Source organism: Symphalangus syndactylus, chromosome 9 (genome assembly GCF_028878055.3).
Source record: "Symphalangus syndactylus isolate Jambi chromosome 9, NHGRI_mSymSyn1-v2.1_pri, whole genome shotgun sequence".
In the NCBI taxonomy this organism is placed as follows: domain Eukaryota; kingdom Metazoa; phylum Chordata; class Mammalia; order Primates; family Hylobatidae; genus Symphalangus; species Symphalangus syndactylus.
The window spans coordinates 74,753,629-74,773,690 of record NC_072431.2 but is presented as its reverse complement, the minus strand read 5'-3'; the positions used below and the strand labels follow the sequence as shown (position 1 = coordinate 74,773,690).

Sequence of the window (20,062 nt, the reverse complement as noted above, 5' to 3'; positions counted from 1 at the left end):
CAAAACTTTACTTTTTAGTTTAATAGAGACAGGGTCTCACTATGTTGTTCAGGCTGGTCTCAAACTTCCTGGCTCAAGTGATCCTCCAACCTTGGCCTCCCAAAGTGTTGGGATTACAGGCATTAGCCACTTTAATAATGCTGCTACATGGGGCTTTCTTTCTAGTCCTCAGTAGGAAAATTTCTAGAAAGTGTTATAAAATATTATTGCCTTTTACTCTTCTCATGTTGTATAATTTGTTCAACAGTCACAGTGTTTATTAGCTGCTCTCATTTAACCACAATAGATGTTACATATCGTACCTTATCCTGCATTTTAGGTCTTTCTTCTTAAAAACAAATGTTATTTAGAAAAATATCAAATAATAAGTATTATGTGTAAGGCCATAAAAAGCAAAAGAGCTTAGCCTTGGTGACAGTGTGAGACCCAGTCTTAAAATATATATATATATAAATATATATATATTATATATATATATAAATATATATATATTATATATATATATAAATATATATATATTATATATATATAAATATAATATATTATATATTAAAATATATATAATGCTAAACACACATCACACAATGTACACACAAGTTCTGTTGTCAGCCTTACAAAGTGCTTGTGCTTCTTCACAGAGGAGTAAAAGGAATAACTGATATTTCTGTACTTACTCGGAGTTGGTAAGACCTGAGTTCATATATATTAGGTCCTGATCGTGGCACAGGCTCATTCCAGAAACTGAACTCCAACAGAAGCTGATTCTTCCTGGAAAGAAGCATGTCACTTCTTGCCTTACGAAATTCCAAAAATTCCTTTGAGTGAAAAAAATGTGCTCATGAAATCTTCTGATACTTACATATAAGCCCATTTCAGTAACAATTATGTTCCTACAGAATACTATAATAGGGTAATCAACAGGTCCCAGTTGGCCCGAGATAGTCCCAGTTTACATTTGTTGAGCTTGCGTAATCATTAACAGCATTCCTTTTCATTCTCAAGTGTCCAGGTTTAGATGCCAAATTACTTGGTCATCCTAATTATTTAGGTGGCAATGCAAACAAATTTAATTTGCTATATTTTTAGATTCTTCTAACAGTGTTTGATGGCACATCAATAGAAGTAGCATGCAGACTACAAAAGAGCAGATAATTCAAAACCTATTTATATTTGTCTGGGAATCTATACAAAATAATTTCTTTCTTAATGATGTGTGGCTTTTAAATTTCTCCCTATTGACAAGCACCTGCTAGTGAAGGGAGGGTGGAAAGCAAAGTCAGCCCAAGATAAACTCTACGTGTGTGACAGACAGTTCCTGAAGTAGACAGTTTTAGGTCACCCAGGGATAATTGTGTCTGCCATGCTGATTTATACACCAGTCACCAGCTTTTTGGGTTTTTTTTTGTTTTTTTGAGGCAGAGTCTCACTCTGTTGCCCAGGCTGTAGTGCAGTGGTGTAATCTTGGCACACTGCAACCTCTGCCTCCTGGGTTCAAGCAATTCTCGTGCCTCAGCCTCCTGAGTGGCTGGGATTACAGGTGTGCACCACCATGCTCGGCTAATTTTTTTATTTTTAGTAGAGATGAGGTTTTGCCATGTTGGCCAGGCTGGTCTCGAACTCCTGGCCTCAACTGATATGCCTGTCTTGGCCTCTCAAAGTGCTGGGATTACAAGCATGAGTTACCGTACCCAGCCCAGTCACTGGTTTCAAAGTACTACCTTATCAGTTTCAAAGCATAATTGACTTTTATAATAAGAACAATAAGAATTGTTTTTTGTTTTTTTTTTTTTGAGACAGAGTCTCGCTCTGTCGTCCAGGCTGGAGTACAGTGGCGCAATCTCAGCTCACAGCAAGCTCTGCCTCCTGGATTCACACCATTCTTCTGCTTCAGCCTCCGGAGTAGCTGGGACTACAGGCACCCGCCACCATGCCTGGCTAATTTTTTTGTATTTTTTTTAGTAGAGACAGGGTTTCACTGTGTAAGCCAGGATGGTCTTGATCTCCTGATCTCGTGATCCGCCTGCCTCGGCCTCCCAAAATGCTGGGATTACAGGTGTGAGCCACTGCGCCCGGTCAGAATTGTTGTTTTAATAGTATTACAACTGTTTACGTTTAAATGCAACTTCGGGAGTCTGAACAATAAAATTTCTGTTACAAAAAATGAAGTTTATTAACAAAAACTGAAGACAGAAAAGTCATTTAATTCTGTTCTAATATCTATATATCATTAGTCTAAGTAAACATTTTTCAATATCATTACCTTATTTTCTCTGAGTTTATTCATGACTTCTGTGAGGGCTGGATAGCCTCCTTCATACCTCCAGAGGTGGACTGAAATGCATTTTAAAAGATATTATACATTTAGAATTTCATGATACTACTACTTGAAAATGTTCTAGATAGGTATAATGTTAACACAGCACAAAACTGTAGGCTGGGTGTGGTGGCTCATGCCTGTAATCCCAGCACTTTAGGAGGCTGAGACAGGTGGATCACTTGAGGTCAGGAGTTCCAGACCAGCCTGGCCAACATGGTGAAACCCCGTCTCTACTAAAAATACAAAAATTAGCTGGGTATGGTGGTGGGCACCTGTAATCCAGCTACTTGGGAGGCTAAGGCAGGAGAATCGCTTGAACCTGGGAGGCAGAGATTGCAGTGAGCCTAGATACTCATCACTGCACTCCAGCCTGGGCAACAGAGCAATATTCCGTCTCAAAAAACAAAAAAACTGTAATGCCCCATGTTTTGGCCTATGAGTTATATCATAATGGTTCAATAATAGATTCAAACATTAAAAACAATTTTAAAACCGTTTTTGCAATGAATTGTTGAAGAAACTAATCACAAAATTAGACTGAGACTTGGAAAGCTTTGATGATAAGAACAAGCATTAAATTAGAAAATTACTTAAGTGTTACATAAGGCTTAAGGAAGAGGTATTTATTCCAAAGACTTCACTTCCTACCAGCTTGGTCCTGCTCGCCATACCACGTGTTCCAAGTCCCCACCAAAGTACAAGGGTAGTGTTTATCTTCGTGAATCTTTGGCAACACCTCTTGACTTAAAGAGAAGAAACAGCAACACTAATTAAACGACCAGCAAAATTTGACCAGGTGGACAGCACCTGATCAGTAACAGGAAAAAGACCACCTACTCTGTGTTCTAACGACTGACCTTAGAACATCATGATAAAACGGCACGTGGAATTAACCTTTTAGCTGAATTCTGTTGTATTCCAACAACCTGCTGATCAGAAGCTTAGGTTTCTGATACCCCAACTATCTAGAAGAGTTGTTGAATCAGTATAAAGATGATAAAGAAAAACCAAAGGTCCCAGGATTTTGGGAGCTATGGGTCTACTATTTTCCATTTGAGGAGAAAAAAACAACATTACCAAAAAACATTCTGTTCGTTCCAAAGACAGGAAGAATGAGAGACAGGGAATAGTAGAAAAGAACACAGAAGAGATAAGGAAGATGGAAAGGGAGGAAAGTAATGTTCAAGACAGAGGCAGACAACACAAGCAGCACCAGCAGGCAGAGGTAACAGGAGCAGAGAACAAGCTGGCCTTCAGGAGGGAGCAAGAAGACAGAGCTGGAACACAACATAGTCTGGAAGCGACTCCAACCTCCAATAGTCCCCAAGGGCATCAACATGGCAGAAGAATAAAAATTAAAGACACAATGCGAAGCATAAATTATGTTCTACTCAATTCAATGGGCCAAGGGGATGGGTGGGGTGTCACGTAGTCTCACACTGAACACACCAACCAATTCATTCCCGCTCATTGTGCAGGGACAGGGGCAACATGACAGGTCACGGCAGTGTATCAATTTAACAGGGGTGTCAGAGTGGAGCTTGGTTCCATGGAAGCTTTCCTATGGTATAAATTCTAATGTACAGGGAAAGGCAAAGGAAAGAGTGTTAACTGTTTCACACCAAGAGAAAAGCTAAAACCTGCACACTTTTTGAATAGAAAAATTATGATGAAAAAGTATCATACAGATTCAACAATGGATGCAAAAGGGGATCAAGGGCAAGAAATGGAACCTGTTCACATTATTGGCTAACACTGATATTTAGCTAGTGATCACCACCAGATGCTGGGGCTACAGGACCGAGGGTAGGTAAGTACCATGTGCTAACCGATTGCGGCACTGGAGCTCCATAGGACCAGGGATATATAAATGGTTAACAGAGAAAAGTTCCAAAACGGTCTGTGTCTAACAAACTGAAAACCCATACATCTTTATGACCCAGTATAGTGACCACATCATGTGTACTTTTGGAAGAATAGCATTTACTTTTTAAATTAGGATCTGATATTAAATGTATCTGACGTGTGACTCATCAATGTTCAGAAATAACATGGGATCGATGAAAATCGAGGACAGGGAAAGAGGGATTCTGCTAGGGAAATGTACGTCCAACATTTCCTTTTGGTCGCATGACATGAGCAGGAATAGACAACCCTGCATTGGAGGCAGTGCCCAGGAGGAAGCCCAGTACACATGACTCAGGTGGGGTCCAGAGACGGGCCTGGCAACGGGGCCTAGATTTTTCACCAACACAAAGTCACACATGGATTTGTAGCCACTCCTCTTTGCTGGGGACCCCAAACCTGCTCTTGGGAGCCCTGGCCTTACCTGAATGGAGATTGTAAGGCAGGCAGTACTTGTACCCAGAACTGGATGGGTTGGGCAGAATCCCATTATTGGGACCCCTAAAAACCAGGCAGGAGTTAAGTCTTTATGTTCTGGAAACAGGGAGATGCTGCAAGTTTCAGAGAAAAGAAAAAACGTGATGAAAAAAAGAAAACAGAACTCAAGCAGATCAATCTGACAAACTTTGGGGTAATGTATTGCAGGGCAGGGAGGAGACACAGGTATAGCTTGGAGCCCAGAAAGGTAGTCAGAAAAAGGGCTACTTGGGAATGGGGCTCGAGAGGCTTGGAGAGGGAGATGGAGAAGGAAACAAGAGAACCAAAATACATGTCCAATGAAGAATGCACGGCTTAGGTGAGAGACTCACCACAGAGAACTAAGGAACGGGCTGAGTAAAATAAGGTGAGTGGCACAGACAGGGAAGTTGGAAGAACAAGGTGATTCTACATACTGGGTGTGAAGTGAGAGCACAACATCAAACAGAAATATAAACAGACAGCCAGAAACCCGAGACAGGAGATGAAGTGGTAAGACAGGACAGAAAACGTAATCCAGGACAACATCGGCATAGGGAAAAATTCCATTTTTATGAGAAAAGACTTAGAAATAAACATCTGCTTTGTTTTAAGGGCATTTTTTAATAAAGAGAAATGTGCTGGAATGAGCAAGAAATTCAATGCTATTGTTACATTTCATAAGTTAACTTCAAAAACAAAACAATAAACAACAAAAAGTTTTTCTTCTAAAAAGTATGCTGATTATAGGGACAAAATTCTTTACTTTCTTATGAAAGTAGCAGATATTAAAGGTAAAAACAAAACAAAACACAACAAAAAACCTTTTTCTTCACATTTGCTCACCATGGATCATTAAAATACTATTTCTGTTAACTTAAAAGCTGGTAAGCTTAGTTCTCCCCTTTCGTCTTAAAGTTTACAAATTCTGTAAGCAGGTTTAGACCTCAAATCATAGGAGAATCAGCGGAAGGGATGTGGATCCTGGAGAACAGAGGAGTTGGGAAGAAATGGCAGCTTTGTTCAAATACACACAGGACTCTCACAGGGCAGTTTTACTTAGGGGAATCAATGAAGGACTCAGAGATGTGAATTCTTATTCCTAACACCCAGAGCTGTCCAGAGATGGAACTTACTTCAGGACAGGCAGTGACGAAGGTCTGTGGAAAGGACTCCAGCACTGGATAAGTAGATGGACTAGACAGCCTGGCAAAGTTCCTCCAAACATAAGAGTCTGGTAACATTCTAAAGTCTGATAGCCTATATGATGATTTAGCTGTGTGAGTGCTTAAAATCAAAATGCCTTTGGCAATCCCACAAGAAGCTCAGTTTAAGAGCCTCTGAATGTTCAGCTTCAAAAGAGAGGGATGAAAGATCTCTATGCTATCAAGTGTTAGTGGAATTAACTAACAAATAAAGTCATTACTTTTCCCCAAGTAAAGGATAGTTTGGTATACACACCAAATTTTGTTGTATGCTTCTAGGCATTCCGGTTTAACATTGTGAACTGAAACAAAAGAAAATTCAACGATAAACTTAGGAACAAAGGGAAAAAAAAAGTCAACTGTGAAGATAGCAAACCTGTCACTCACACTGTAATTTGTACAGATTGCTTGTTTCCTTTTTGGCTAGGAGATTGGAGTGGGCATCTTTTCTTGGATCAACTTTCCGGACAAATAAGGATTTTAGCCAGCTGTCTTCTCGAGATCTGTTGCTGGAAGATGTCCATGTCCTACGGAATAACAAAGGTGTTGTCACACAGTACACTGTTTTCATATATCCATCAGTTCACCTGGCAAACACACAGTGAGCAGCTATTCTAGGCACCGTTCCAGAACCTGGGCTACCACAGAATGTCTGCTTTCCATGGCAACAGCACGCACTCCAAGAAGCAGAAGCAAAGAAAAATGTAACATGTGTGGCACTCCTATGAGAGAGCCCACATTTATCTTTGCAATTTGCGCTATGTGTTTTTCAAAGCAATTTTTGACATAGAAAAAATATACATGGATACCTAGAGAAGATAAACCCACAGAGACAGAAAGCAGAACGGAGGTTGCCAGGAGGTGAGGAAAGGGGAGGTTAGGGTAAGGAGTTTCAGTTTGGGAAGATGAAGAAATTCTCAAGATGAATGGTAGTGATGTTTCCCCAAAATGTGAGTATACTTAATGCCACTGAACTGTATGCTTACAAATGGTTAAAATGGTGAATTTTATGTTATGCACGTTTTGCCACAATTTAAAAAATATTATTTGATTTGGAAACAGATAGTGGTGACGATTGTACAACATTGTGAATGTAAGTAATGCCACTGAATTATGCACTTAAGATGGTTTAAATGGCAAATTTTATGTATATTTTTATGTTTTACCACAATAAAAATATTTTAAAAATACAAGGAAAATGAAATACATTCTTTCTTTAAAAAAAATTTTACCCCTCAAGTAAATTAAAAATCAAGACTTTTTTTGTTTTTTTTTTTAGATGGAGTCTCACTCTATCGCCCAGGCTGGAGTGCAGTGGCGCGATCTGGGCACACTGCAACCTCTGCCTCCCAGGTTCAAGCAATTCTCCTGCCTCACCCTCCAGGGTAAGTGGGATTACAGGCGCACACTACCACGTCCAGCTAATTTTTTGTATTTTAGTAGAGATGGGGTTTCACTGTGTTGCCCAGGCTGGTCATGAACTCCTGAGCTCAGGCAATCCACCTGCCTCGGCCTCCCAAAGTGCTAGGATTACAGGCGTGAGCCACCAAGTCCGGCCAAAAAAAATCAAGATTTGTAAAAATTAACTTTAAAAATCAAGATTTTTTAAACTGCCCCCACAAACCTCAGAATACCAACTTTATTAACACATAATTTGCTAATTTTCATCTTATAATTAAATTTCTACTGCGAATGCTTTCAGAAAGTGAGGATAAATTTGACTCGAGTCACAAACTATACTTTACTCATGGATTTTTTTCTTTCTTTTTTTGAGACCGGGTCTTGCCCTGTCACCCAGGCTGGAGTGTGGTGGTGCAATAGCTCACTGTAGTTCACCGTAGCCTCAAATTCCTGGGCTCAAGTGATCGTCCCACCTCAGCCTCCTGAGAAGCTGGGACTACAGGCATATGTCATCTTGCATGGTGAATTTTTTTAAATTTTTTGTAGAGATGGGGTCTTGCTATGTTGCCCGAGTTGTTCTCAAACTCCTGGCCTCAAGCAATGCTCCCACTTCGGCCTCTCAAAGTGTTGGGATTATAGGTGTAAGCCACTGCAACTGGCCCTACTCACAAATTTCTATGTGCATGTTGAACTCCCATATGCCAGCTAATAGGAATACAAATTTGTTGACCTCCCAAGAGGGCAGTGTGGCATCATCCAAATAAAAATGGAAACTGTGTATGACTTCAGCCCAATAACGACACTTGCGGTTATGTCCTACGGTCAGCTATATTTAGACAGGTGCACAAAGTTGAATGTATACAAATATTCATCGCTGTCTTGTTTCCAGTTTTCTCATGGCATAGGCCACTTGAATAGCCATTAATGCAGACTGGTCACATAAATTAGGAAATACTCCACATCAGAAAATATGCACTCGATAAAAAGAATGAGGTAGATTTACATGCACTGATGTGCTGACATCTCAGAGATAAATTCTGTAAAAAAGCCGGCACAGAACAGCACTATATATACACATACACAGTGAGCTGTTAAAGAATGATGACATCTGGGGAACATGACTGGGCCTGGGGTGGGAGTAAAGGTTTTTTCTTTTCATTGTATAACCTTCTGAACTACCTGAACATTTTCTACACACACACACACTTTCTTGAGAGAATCTCGCTCTGTCGCCCAGGCTGGAGTGCAGTGGCACCATTTCAGCTGACTGCAACCTCCACCTCCCAGGTTCAAGCGATTCTCCCGCCACAGCCTCCTGAGTAGCTGGGACTACATGGTGTGCTACCGTGCACGGCTAATTTTTGTATTTTTAGTAGAGACAGGGTTTCGCCATGTCAGCCAGGCTGGTCTTGAACCCCTGACCTCAAGTGATCTGCCCACCTCGGCCTCCCAAAGTGCTGGGATTACAGGTGTGAGCCACTTCACTCAGCCCTCTTCTGAACTTTATGTAACCATGATCAAATGACAAACTGAGTTTCCTTCATCTTCTTGGTTTTTGTTCACATCTATGTACAATAAAATGTACTTTTTTGGCAGACAGTACTGAGTTTGGACAAATGCCTAAAGTAATGTAACCACCACAACAGTTTCTTCACCCCTTGAAGTTAATCCTTTTATCATCAACCCCTCTCCCCATCTCTAGCAACCATTGCTGTGTTCCTTGTCCCTCAGTTTTGCCTTTTCTAGAATGTCGTATGTATGGAATCATACAGAAGGGTAGCCTGGTGAATCCCAGCCCCTTCTTTCTGCACAATCCCTTTCATAGTTGGTGATCTTTCCTCTGGCCAGGTATATCACAGCATACCCTTTATACTTTTGTTCTCTTTTTATTTTTGAGACAGGGTGTCACTCTGTTGCCCAGGCTGGAGTGCACTGGTGTGGTCACGGCTCACTGCAGCCTTGACCCCCAGAGCTCAAACGATTCCCCCAACTCAGCCTCCAGATTAGCTGGGACAACATATGCACACCACCACGCCTGGTTAATTTTTGTATTTTCTATAGAGAATGGGTTTTGCCATGTTGCACAGGCTGGCCTTGAACTCCTGGCCTCAAGTGATCCTCCTGCCTCGGCCTCCTGAAGTGTTGAGATTTCAGGCATGAGCCACCGTGCCCAGCTACTTTTGCTCTCTAACTGACTTACACATAGATCTTTTCTGCCTTTTCCTAGATCAGTAATGTGCTGGGATTCCAAATGGCCAGCATAAATGTCCAGAATCTTAGTGCTTCTGGACATAAAAGTCCAGATGCTGATGGGCCAGTCTACAACAGTATTTCTAATCTGCTTGGCAGACTTGCTTAAGCCCCCAGATACCACCAGGTAAACATTAAGAGGAAAAGAGAGAGCAACTCCAGGTATTAAAAAGGGGGACCAGGAATTTAAACAAGGGACAAGAAAAACTCTCATGAGAGCAAATTCCCCAGTACTTCATGAAATGAACATACGGATTTCATACTACAATAATACAAATTCCTATTCTTATGCTGCAATGGTATTTTAGAAGTAGGGCTCTAAATTTCACATGATACTGGCGGCCTTTTTCTTTTTTTTTTTTTTTCGCTTAAAAAATCAGTTTGCTGCTTTATTTATTTATTTTTGAGGCAGGGTCTCACTGCACTTGCTGGAGTGCAGTAGTGCAATCTCGGCTCACTGCAACCTCTGCCTCCCAGGTTCCGGCAATTCTCCCACCTCAGCCTCCTGAGTATCCAGGACTACAGGTGCATGCCACCACATCCGACTAATCTTTGTATTTTTAGTAGAGACAGGGTTTCATCATGTTGGCCAGGTTGGTCTCGAATTCCTGGCCTTAAGTGATCCGCCAGCCTCAGCCTCCCAGAGTGCTGAGACTGCAGGCGTGAGCTGCCGCGCCCAGCCTAGTTTGCTTTCTTCAACAAACATTACAGAGCAGTCTTCTCCCCAATATGATGTTCTTAATTTAAAAACCAATTCATAGGATATTGTCTCAAATAGGCAGAAACCAGATATAAAGATTTTTGAATGATGTGAACTTATAAATATTAAAAATACAAATATATTGGCCGGGAGTGGTGGCTCACGCTTGTAAATCCTAGCTCTCTGGGAGGCCGAGGCAGGCGGATCACCTGAGGTCAGGAGTTCAAGACCAGCCTGTCCAACATGGTGAAACCTTGTCTCTACTAACGCCACAAAAAAAAAAAAAAAAAATAGCTGGGTGTGGTGGCACACGCCTGTGATACCAGCTACTCAGGAGGCTGAGGTAGGAGAATCGCTTGAACCCAGGAGGTGGAGATTACAGTGAGCCAAGTCGTGCCACTGCACTCCAGCCTGGGCGACAGAGCAAGACCCAATCTCAAAAAAATAAAATAAAATAAAATAAAATAAATTACAAATAAAATGTGCTCTATAAATAATTATAAAGAAACATAAAAGCACTTTTTCACATCCTTCAAAGATTAAAAAGAAGCAAACTCACTTTAAACAAGCAAAATAACAATACCAGTAAACGCAATTTTTCTTGAAAGTGCATGAGATAAAAACATATAGTATTAAGTGGCATTTGCAGATGTAAGTTGAAGATGCTTCCAATTTGTTTGCTATACATTAAAATTCCTAAAAATTAAGAAAGCATTAATGGTGGTTTCCCTGAGAGAATGGTTTAAAGGGATAGAGGGGAAAGACACACAGCTTTCTCCATATAATGTCTATATTGTGCTTTTCTCTTCTGTATTTTTTTCTTCGAGACAGGGTCTCACTTTGTCACCCAGGCTGGAGTGCAGTGGCGTGATCTTGGCTCACTGTAGCCTCCACCTCCCAGGTTCAAGCTATTCTCCTGTCTCAACCCATCCCAAGTAGCTGGGACTACAGGTGCCCAGCACCACATCCAACTAATTTTTGTATTTTTTTGTAAAGACAGGGTTTCACCATGCTGCCCAGGTTGGTCTTGAACTTCTGAGCTCAAGTGATCTGCCTGCCTCAGCTTCCCAAAGTCCTGGGATTATAGGCGTGAACCACCACACCCAGCCATATTCTGATAAAAATGAAAGCTCATTTTGTCAATTAGTTTGAAGTGTTTTACATACACTACATTTAGGGATATCTGTTTTAATAATATCATGGGCTGGGCAGTGGCTCATGCCTGCAATCCCAGCACTTTAGGAGGCCAAGGAGGTGGGCGGATCACCTGAGGTCAGGAGACCAGACTGACGAACATGGAGAAACCCCGTCTCTACTAAAAATATAAAATTAGCCAGGCGTGGTGGCACATGCCTGTAATCCCAGCTACTCAGGAGGCTGAGGCAGGAGAATCACTCGAACCCGGGAGGTGGAGGGTGTAGTGAGCCGAGATCACGCCACTACACTCCAGCCTGGGCAACAAGAGTGAAACTCTGTCTCAAAAAAAAAAAAAAAAAAAAAAAAGAAAAAGAAAAAAGAAACTTACCCATTACTTTAAGGCAACCATATAAAATTAGTGATACACAAAGTAGAAAGTTTTAAGATTTGTTTATGGGACTATGTAATTTGTGTGTTCTTTTTTTTTTTTTTTTTTTTTTGAGACGGAGTCTTGCTCTGTTGCCCAGGCTGGAGGGCAATAATGGCACAATCTCAGCTCACTACAACCTCCGCCTCCTGGGTTCAAGCAATTCTCCTGCCTCAGCCTCCTAAGTAGTAGGGACTACCGGCGCCCACCACCACACCCATCTAATTTTTGTATTTTTAGTAGAGGTGGGTTTTCGCCATGTTGGCCAGGCTGGTCTTGAACCCTTGACCTCAGGTGATCCACCTGCCTCGGCCTCCCAAAGTGCTGGAATTACAGGCGTGAGCCACTGTGCCCAGCCAATTCCTGTGTTTATTTTAGATTTTAAGTTCATTAAACCGAAATTGTGTCTACAATTTTTTTTGTTAAATAAATTGTAAAAGCTTAGGAATAACAATTATGAACAATTAAGAAAGGGAGATAATAAAAAGTTTCTAAAAATACTGACTAGGGAGTTTCATTTAAAATAAGAAATACTAAGGCAATGACTACTAATAGTTTTAAGTATATCCTTCCAGAAATACAGAGGCAAACATATATTATGTATATTTATAGACAGATAATATTTTCACTAATAAAGGATGCCTTTGAAATAGAAATCTCCCCAACTGAGCATTTATTTCATATTTCAGTAACACCAAAGTCAGCCTGGGCAGCATAGGAAGACCCTGTCTCTACAAAAAAAAAATAAAAAGAGTAGCTGGGCATGGTGGCTCGTGCCTATAGTCCTAGCTACTAAGGAACCTGAGGCAGGAGGATCGCTTGAGCCCACGAGTTCAATACTGTAGCGAGCTATGATCATGCACTGTACTCCAGCCTGGGCAACAGAGCAAGACCCTGCCTCTAAAACAAACAAACAATAATACCAAAAGGATTCCCCTTTGGGTGGGTACAATGAGGTAAGGGATGTGAAAATGCTGGTAATTGAAAAATGCAGAGCAGGGGGTGAGACTAAATCAACATAGCACACACAAAATAACCTCTGAGTGGCATTTGCTTGTGAACTTGGGCAGCAATCGTCTTGACAAATGAAAAACAAGCTGGCCCAGTACTACCCCCAACCGTCAAACTGAAATCTTTGAGTGTCAGGTGACCAAAGCTGTCTAATACGCCCAGCCCATCTAGTCATTCGAGTCGCAGCTATGCCAACGGCTGCCCAAACGATAAGATCTGGCTTGGGCCTGGGTTCTTAACTGACAGTGACAATCGCCAAGATGGTACGGGGCACTTTCCAGAGGATAAGGAAGGGTGGACTATACAAAACACTAGACTTGAAATCGAGTCAGGATTCTATGCCAGGCTCTGTGGATACAAAGATAAACCAGATGCCAAGCCTGTTCAGTCTCACAGGAAAAACCTATCGGTAAACAGCCAGAGTGGCCACAAATGCTGTAAACTTAGACATACACTGCAGGAGCTCAAGTGAACCCACCATCAGCTTGGCCTGGGAGGCGCAGGAGGGACTCCAGTAGGGGAATTCTGGCTCTGTTTTGGAGGGCAGGCAAGACAGGTGGACAAGGCAGGTGCTAATTCCAGTCAATGGGAACAACATGTACAGGGACATGGAGTCATGACACTGAATGGCATATGTCTGGAATGGCAAGTTGTTTAGCAAGACAGAAGGGCATGTGGGAGGACCGTGAGATAAAACTGGAGGGCGAGGAGAGGGCGACTTTATCCTGTGTAGGGTGAGATGCTGTCAAGTTTTCAAAAAAAATATAAGTGTCGGACGAGTGCAGTGCCTCATGCCTGTAATCCCAGCACTTCGAGAGGCTGAGGTGGGCGGATCATCTGAGGTCAGGAATTCAAGACCAGCCTGGGCAACATGGCCAAACCCTGTCTCTACTAAAAAACACACAAAAAAATGGCCAGGTGTGGTGGTGGATGCCTGTAGTCCCAGCTACTCAGGAGGCTGAGGCAGGAGAATCACTTGAACCCGGGAGGCGGAGGTTGCAGTGGGCCAAGATCACGCCACTGCTCTCCAGCCTGGGCGAGAGTGCAAGACTCCATCTCAAAAAAAAAAAAAAAAAAAAAAAAAAAAATCTAAGTGTCAAAAGCAGCCTGGCAGGAGCATGGTATATGGCTGCAGCAACGAAGGCTGGGAACATGCTTCCTGGGCGCCCTGGCTGCCACGCCCAGCAGCACCAGGTATGCAGAAGGCACTCAATAAATACTCACTAGATGGTGTGGGGTTAAGATGGCAGTGGGGATGAAGAGAAAGCAGTGCATTCAAAAGAAGCTCGTGGGTGCTGATCAGGCGGGGAAGAGGAAACTGAAGAAGGGAAAGGACTTAATGCTGAGACCACAGGATGCGGCAGCAGGTGCATGCTGCGCTTCATTCATATGATCATTGTTTTTTTTTTTTTTTAAGACAGAGTCTCGCTCTGTCATCCAGGCTGGAGTGCAGTGGTGCGATCTCGGCTCACTGTAAGTTCCACCTCCCGGGTTCACACCATTCTCCTGCCTCAGCCTTCTGAGTAGCTGGGACTACAGGTGCCCGCCACCACGCCCGGCTAATTTTTTGTATTTTTAGTAGAGACAGGGTTTCACTGTGTTAGCCAGGATGGTCTCGATCTCCTAACCTCGTGATCCGCCCGCCTCAGCCTCCCAAAGTTCTGGGATTACAGGCGTGAGCCACTGAGCCCGGCAATATGATCATTGTTATTTACAGACTGTGCACTACACCTGTCAGCCACTGACGATGCACAGATGAACCTAGCCCTGACTTCACGGGAGCTCAGTTTGCTGGTGAGGGCAGAAAGACAAACAGGATCACAACTCAAACAGAGACAAGCTCTTCAATGGTGACACAAGGTAGTAGGTAGCTGTTGTGGCAGGGGTAAGGGCAGCCTGGGGACCAGCTCTAACGAAGTACCTGTTGAGTGGAAGACTGGAAAGAAGAGGAGCAGATGGTCAGGTGGATACCCATGGAAGGGAGATTCTAAGCAGAACCAGTGACTGCCAAAGCCACAAGTGTGCAAATAGCACCAGCATTCGGAAGCACAGGCCCAGGGAAGAGAGGAGGTTGACAGACCCATGCCAAGAAGAGTCCTGCCTTAAAGCAGCAGCTCCCTGACTCCCCTCCCCACCATCACACTCCGTCCAGCCCCAGTACCCCTGTCTTTCACACTGCTGCTCCAGAGACCTGTTCCCACACCTTTCATTTCCAGAAACTTCAAACCCAGAGGAGTTTAAACACGACAATGAAGACTTTTCTGCCCTGCATCTAGATTTTAAAAATGAACATTTTACTATTAAAAGTTCTTCTCTGTATATATTTGCTTTTTAATTTCTTTTTTTTTTCAGACAGGGCCTTGTTCTCTCATGTCAGCTGGAGGGCAGTGGCACGATCTTGGCTCACTTCAGCCTCCACTTCCTTCGAGCAATTATCTTGCTTCAGCCACCTGTATAGCTGGGACTACAGCCCTGCACCACCACATCCGGCTAAATTTTGTAGTTTAGTAGAGACAGGGTTTCACCATGTTGTCCACGCTGGTCTTGAGCTTCTGGCCTCATGTGATCCGTCAGCCTTGGCCTCCCACAGTGCTGGGATTACAGGTGTGAACCACCGCACCCGGCCCTATATTTGCTTTTTAATTTCTACTGAACCATTTGAAAGTAGAGTTTTGGGCTGGGCGCAGTGGCTCACGCCTATAATCCCACCACTTTAGGAGGCCAAAGCGGTCCAAGGCGGGCAGATCACGAGGTCAGGAGATCAAGATCATCCTGGCCAACATGGTGAAACCCCATCTCTATTAAAAATACAAAAAAATTAGCTGGTTGTGGTGGCGCACACCTGTAGTCCCAGCTAATCGGGAGGCTGAGACAGGAGAATTGCTTGAACCCGGGAGGTGGAGGTTGCAGTGAGCCGAGATCACCCCACTGCACTCCAGCCTGGGCGACAGAGCGAGACTCTGTCTCAGGAAAAAAAGAAAAAAAAAGAAAGTAGAGTTTGGACATAATGATACTTCTCCTGTAAATCCTTCAGCATGCATCTCCAAAACACAATGACAGAACCACAATGCTATCATCACATCCGAGAAAAACAATTATTCCATCATATCTAATATCCACTCCCTATTAAAATGTCCCCAGTTCTCCCCAAAATGTCTTTCATTGCTCTTGTGGGTAGGCGAATGGGGGCAGACAGGGAGGAGGGATTAGGATCCAGTCAAGGTTTGTGTCATAGAGATCTTTCTATGAGGAAAATGTCCGATTAGAATTCTTTAGACGTGTGGCCAGACACAACGGCTCACACCTACAATCCCAGTACTTTGGGAGGCGGAGGGTGGGAGGACTGCTTGAGGCCAGGAGTTCGAGACTAGCCTGGGGAACATAGCAAGACCTCCTTCTCTACAAAAAAATTAAAAATTAGCAGCCAGGTGTGGTGATTCATCCCTGTAATGCCAGCACTTTGGGAGGCCAAGGTGGGAGGATCACTTGAGGTCAGGAGTTTGAGACCAGCCTGGGCAACATGGAGAAACCCCATCTCTACTAAAAATACAAAAATTATTCAGGCGTGGTGGTGCACACCTGTAAGTCCCAGCTGCTCAGGTGGCTGAGACAGGAGAACTGCTTGAACCCAGGAGGTGGAGGTTGCAGTGAGCTGAGATCACGCCACTGAACTCCAGCCTGGGCAACAGAGTGACACTCTGTCTCAAATAAATAAATAAATACGTAAATAATAGCTGGGCATGGTGGTGCGGGCCTGTAGTCCCAGCTACTTGGGAGGCTGAGGTAGGAAGATCCCTTAAGTCCGGAAGGTCAAGGCTGCAGTGAGCCGTGGTCATGCCATGAAACTCCAGCCTGGGCAACAGGGCAAGACTATCTGCAAGGAAAAAAAAAAAATTCTTTAGTCATCCCCTTCACTAACAGGTTCGAGCCCACACTCTTCATAGGAATCCAGACGAGTATTGCTGAGGGTTGAGCTAGGGCAGTGAAGATGGAGAGGGTGGATTCAAGACATACTAGAGGCAGAACTGACAGATTTGGTAAATGATAGATGGGGGGAAAAAAGAGGGATGGGCTTGGGGAAGACTGTCTGGTGTCTGGCCTGGGCCACCACATGGAAAATGTTTCATGACTGGAGAAAAAGAAACCAAGAGAAGCAGGAGAAGGAAGAGGAGTTAAATCCTGGGTACAGCAGTGTTTTGAGCACCTGTGAGAAACTCATGCAATGTCCAGGAAGCGGCTGGGAATTCCAAGCTTGCTGCTGAGCAGCGCTAAGTGAAATATGCTAGCTAATGTACAGGCAGGGATGAGACTCCCGGGAGGACGCCCTTCCTCCTTGCTGAAACTGATTCGGCAAGGTCACCCACAACACCCCTGTTGGCAAATCCTGTTTTCTTCTGTCATTTTACCTAACCCTTTGGCAGCAGATGGCACTCTCTCCCTCCTCCTGGCCACTGTCACATAACAATGACCTTGCCAGCTCCCCCTCCTACATTCAGCCTATACACACTGCACATCCCAGGGCTTGCTTTGCAGCCCCTTCTCTCTCCACACTCTCGCCTCAAGCAATCTCACACATTCCTATGGTTTTTTGTGTTTTTATTGTTTTGTTTTATTTTGGAGACAGGGTCTGGCTCTGTCACCTAGGCTGGAATGCAGTGGCATGATCTCGGCTCACTGCAACCTCCACCTCCCAGGTTCAAGCCATATTCCCACCTCAGCCTACCAAGTAGCTGGGACTATAGGCGTGTGCCACCATGACGGGCTAATTTTTTTCTTTTTTTGTAGAGATGTGTTTTGTCATCTTGCCTGGGATGGTCTCGAACTCCTGAGCTCCAGTGATCAGCCCAGCTCGGCCTCCCAAAGTGCTGGGATTACAGCCTGAGCCACTGCACCCGGCTTCCTATGATTTAAAAAAAGTTTCATTATACAAATTTTTATTTATGTACTTATTTATTATTAGGGACGGAGTTCCGCTATGTTGCCCAGGCTGGTCTCAAACTCCTTGGCTCAAGCAATCCTCCTGCCTCAACCTCCCAAAGTGCGGGGATTACAAGTGTGAGTCACCGCATCCAGCCTTTATTATGAAAAATGTAAACCAAATATGAAACAGTATAATGAAATCCATGTGTCTATTAACATTTAGCATTCCTATATACTGACAACTCCTAAATGTTACCTGTAGCCCAGACATCTCCTTTGAGGAGTCATACTGCCGACTGTCTATTTGCTTTTCCACTTGAATAGCACACAGCCTTCACAAACTTTACCAGGTCCTAAACTGTTCTGAATTCTTCTTCCCCAGCCCTCCTGAATTACTGGTAAGCTCCAGATGGCCTTGGACGCCTTATTCACTGATGTCTCTCAACAGTCAACAGTGCTTGGCACGTGGTAGGCACTCATATTTTGGCAGAACAGCTCTCAGCAAACTCTCAACTCTCACTGCCAGCGTCCACTCAGCTGGCCACTACCCTTAATTCTGACCCCTCTCCCAAGTCAGACTCATCTTTTTAAAAAGATCAGGCCGCACATTGTGACTCACGACTGTAATCCCAGCACTTTGGAAGGCCGCAGCAGGTGGATCACCTGAGGTCAGAAGTTCAAGACCAGCCTGACCAACACGGTGAAACCCGGTCTCTACTAAAAATACAAAAATTAGCCGGGTGTGGTGGTGCATGCCTGTAATCCCAGCTACTTGGGAGGCTGAGGCAGGAGAATTACTTGAACCCGGGACGCGGAGGTTGCAGTGAGACAAGATCGTGCCGTTGCACTTCAGCCGGGGCAACGAGACCAAAACTCCGTCTCAAAAAAATTAAATAAATAAACAACAACAACAACAATAAACCATGTTACTGAAACCTCCCTGGCCCATGGCGAGTTTAACACACAGTTCCTTTGGTAATTTAAACTACCCAAAGCAATGAATATGAGAAAGCAACTCTTGGTAAATCAGGATAGGCTTTGCTGTTTGAATGTGGAAAATAGCACGTGCAAATGTCAAAGTGATGAATTTGGACAACCAAACGTCCAATCCACTAAAGTTAGAAAAAAAAAAAGTTTAAACAAGAGCCCCACACCTGAACTTAGTGCTGATAACTCTAAGTACTTTTAGATCCACGGCCGGCTTTAAATTTCAACTCAAAGACGTAAGTGATTTGACCTCCTCCAAGCTCTAACTTCCCCCACCGTCCGCGGAGAGCTGGCCCGGGACAATGCTTTACGCTTTTATTCCCTACTCACAGCACCACAGAGGCCAGGGTCACCAACGTCGTCGGCAGACGCAGCCACTCAGGCTTGGGACAGCCTCCGGCGAGGACCCAGCAGACGGCGTCCGAGTCCTGCGGCCTCAGGCGCGCGCTGTCCCTGTCCCCGGCCCCGGGTTGCGCCGGTCAGGGCCCTGCAGGCCGGGCCAGCGCCGCCGGAGGATGTGGCCTCCGGGCCGAGCCTCGGGCGCCTTCTCGGGCGAGGGTGGAGCCGCAGGGCGGCCAGTCCTCGCCGTGACCTTGAGCCCGAGGACGCCCCGATCCCGCCCCAGCTCCGGCCCCACCCCAGCTCCGGCCCCATGGCCCCGAGGCCAGGAGGCTACCAGCGCTGGGGACAGGACCGGGGCGGAGACCGGCGCCGGGAAACCCCGCGCCCTCCGCTTCGCGGCGGCCCCTCCCCGGCCGCTCCCGGAAAGGGCGGCGCTGCTCACCGGAGCCTGGGCAGGAGGCTGCAGGGGGCCGCCCGCCGCAGGAGGCCGCCGGCCCAGGCAGCTCCGCGGGCGCGCAGCACTCGCACCGCCATCTTGCTCGCCGCCTCGGCTCCCACCGCCCGGGCGCCGCCGCTGACGCCGCCGCCGCGCGACCCCTCCCCCGGCCGGGCCCCAACGCGGCCACTGCAGTGCGGGGCGCGGCCGCCAGGGGGAGCAGGGCGCGCGGCCGCGGGGGTCGGCGGGGCGTACAGGCGCCAAGGCCTGGCCGCTGCGAGAAAGCGTGAAGCCCAAGCGCAGTCAGTGCAAGCCGATCACTTCCAGCGGGAGGAGCTCGATGCCCAGAAGCGCGGGTGCAGAAGGGACAAGGGCATAGCTTCAATGATCAGGAAACACTCCACAAGGAAAGAGTAACACTGTGCCTAGGGGAATCCAGGGCCTGGGGTGGGGCAGTGGCAGTGGGGTTTCCCCCACCCCACCCCGCCAGTGTCTTTTAAATTTTGTAGTATATGAATATATTGTCATTTCAAAAAGCCCCACAACGCTTTAACAAGTGCATTCTGGG

At 45.0% G+C, this 20,062-nt stretch overlaps 1 protein-coding gene across 2 annotated transcripts in view; it reads right to left on the bottom strand.

Moving 5' to 3' along the window:
* NIPSNAP2 (nipsnap homolog 2) overlaps nt 1-19,657 on the bottom strand; it is a 35,949-nt gene extending 16,292 nt beyond the window's left edge. Inside the window, exons 1-6 of one of the 2 annotated variants that reach the window (XM_055293077.2) lie at nt 19,501-19,657; nt 6,271-6,410; nt 6,140-6,185; nt 2,966-3,060; nt 2,261-2,331; nt 675-815 (exon numbers count right to left, since the gene is read on the bottom strand). In XM_055293077.2, coding sequence (XP_055149052.1) covers nt 675-815; nt 2,261-2,331; nt 2,966-3,060; nt 6,140-6,185; nt 6,271-6,410; nt 19,501-19,592 — 585 coding nt within the window. In that variant the 5' untranslated portion in view covers nt 19,593-19,657. The remainder of the gene's footprint in view (nt 1-674; nt 816-2,260; nt 2,332-2,965; nt 3,061-6,139; nt 6,186-6,270; nt 6,411-19,500) is intronic. The other variant, XM_055293078.2, reaches the window with a different exon arrangement.
* Between the last annotated feature and the right edge of the window lie 405 nt (nt 19,658-20,062).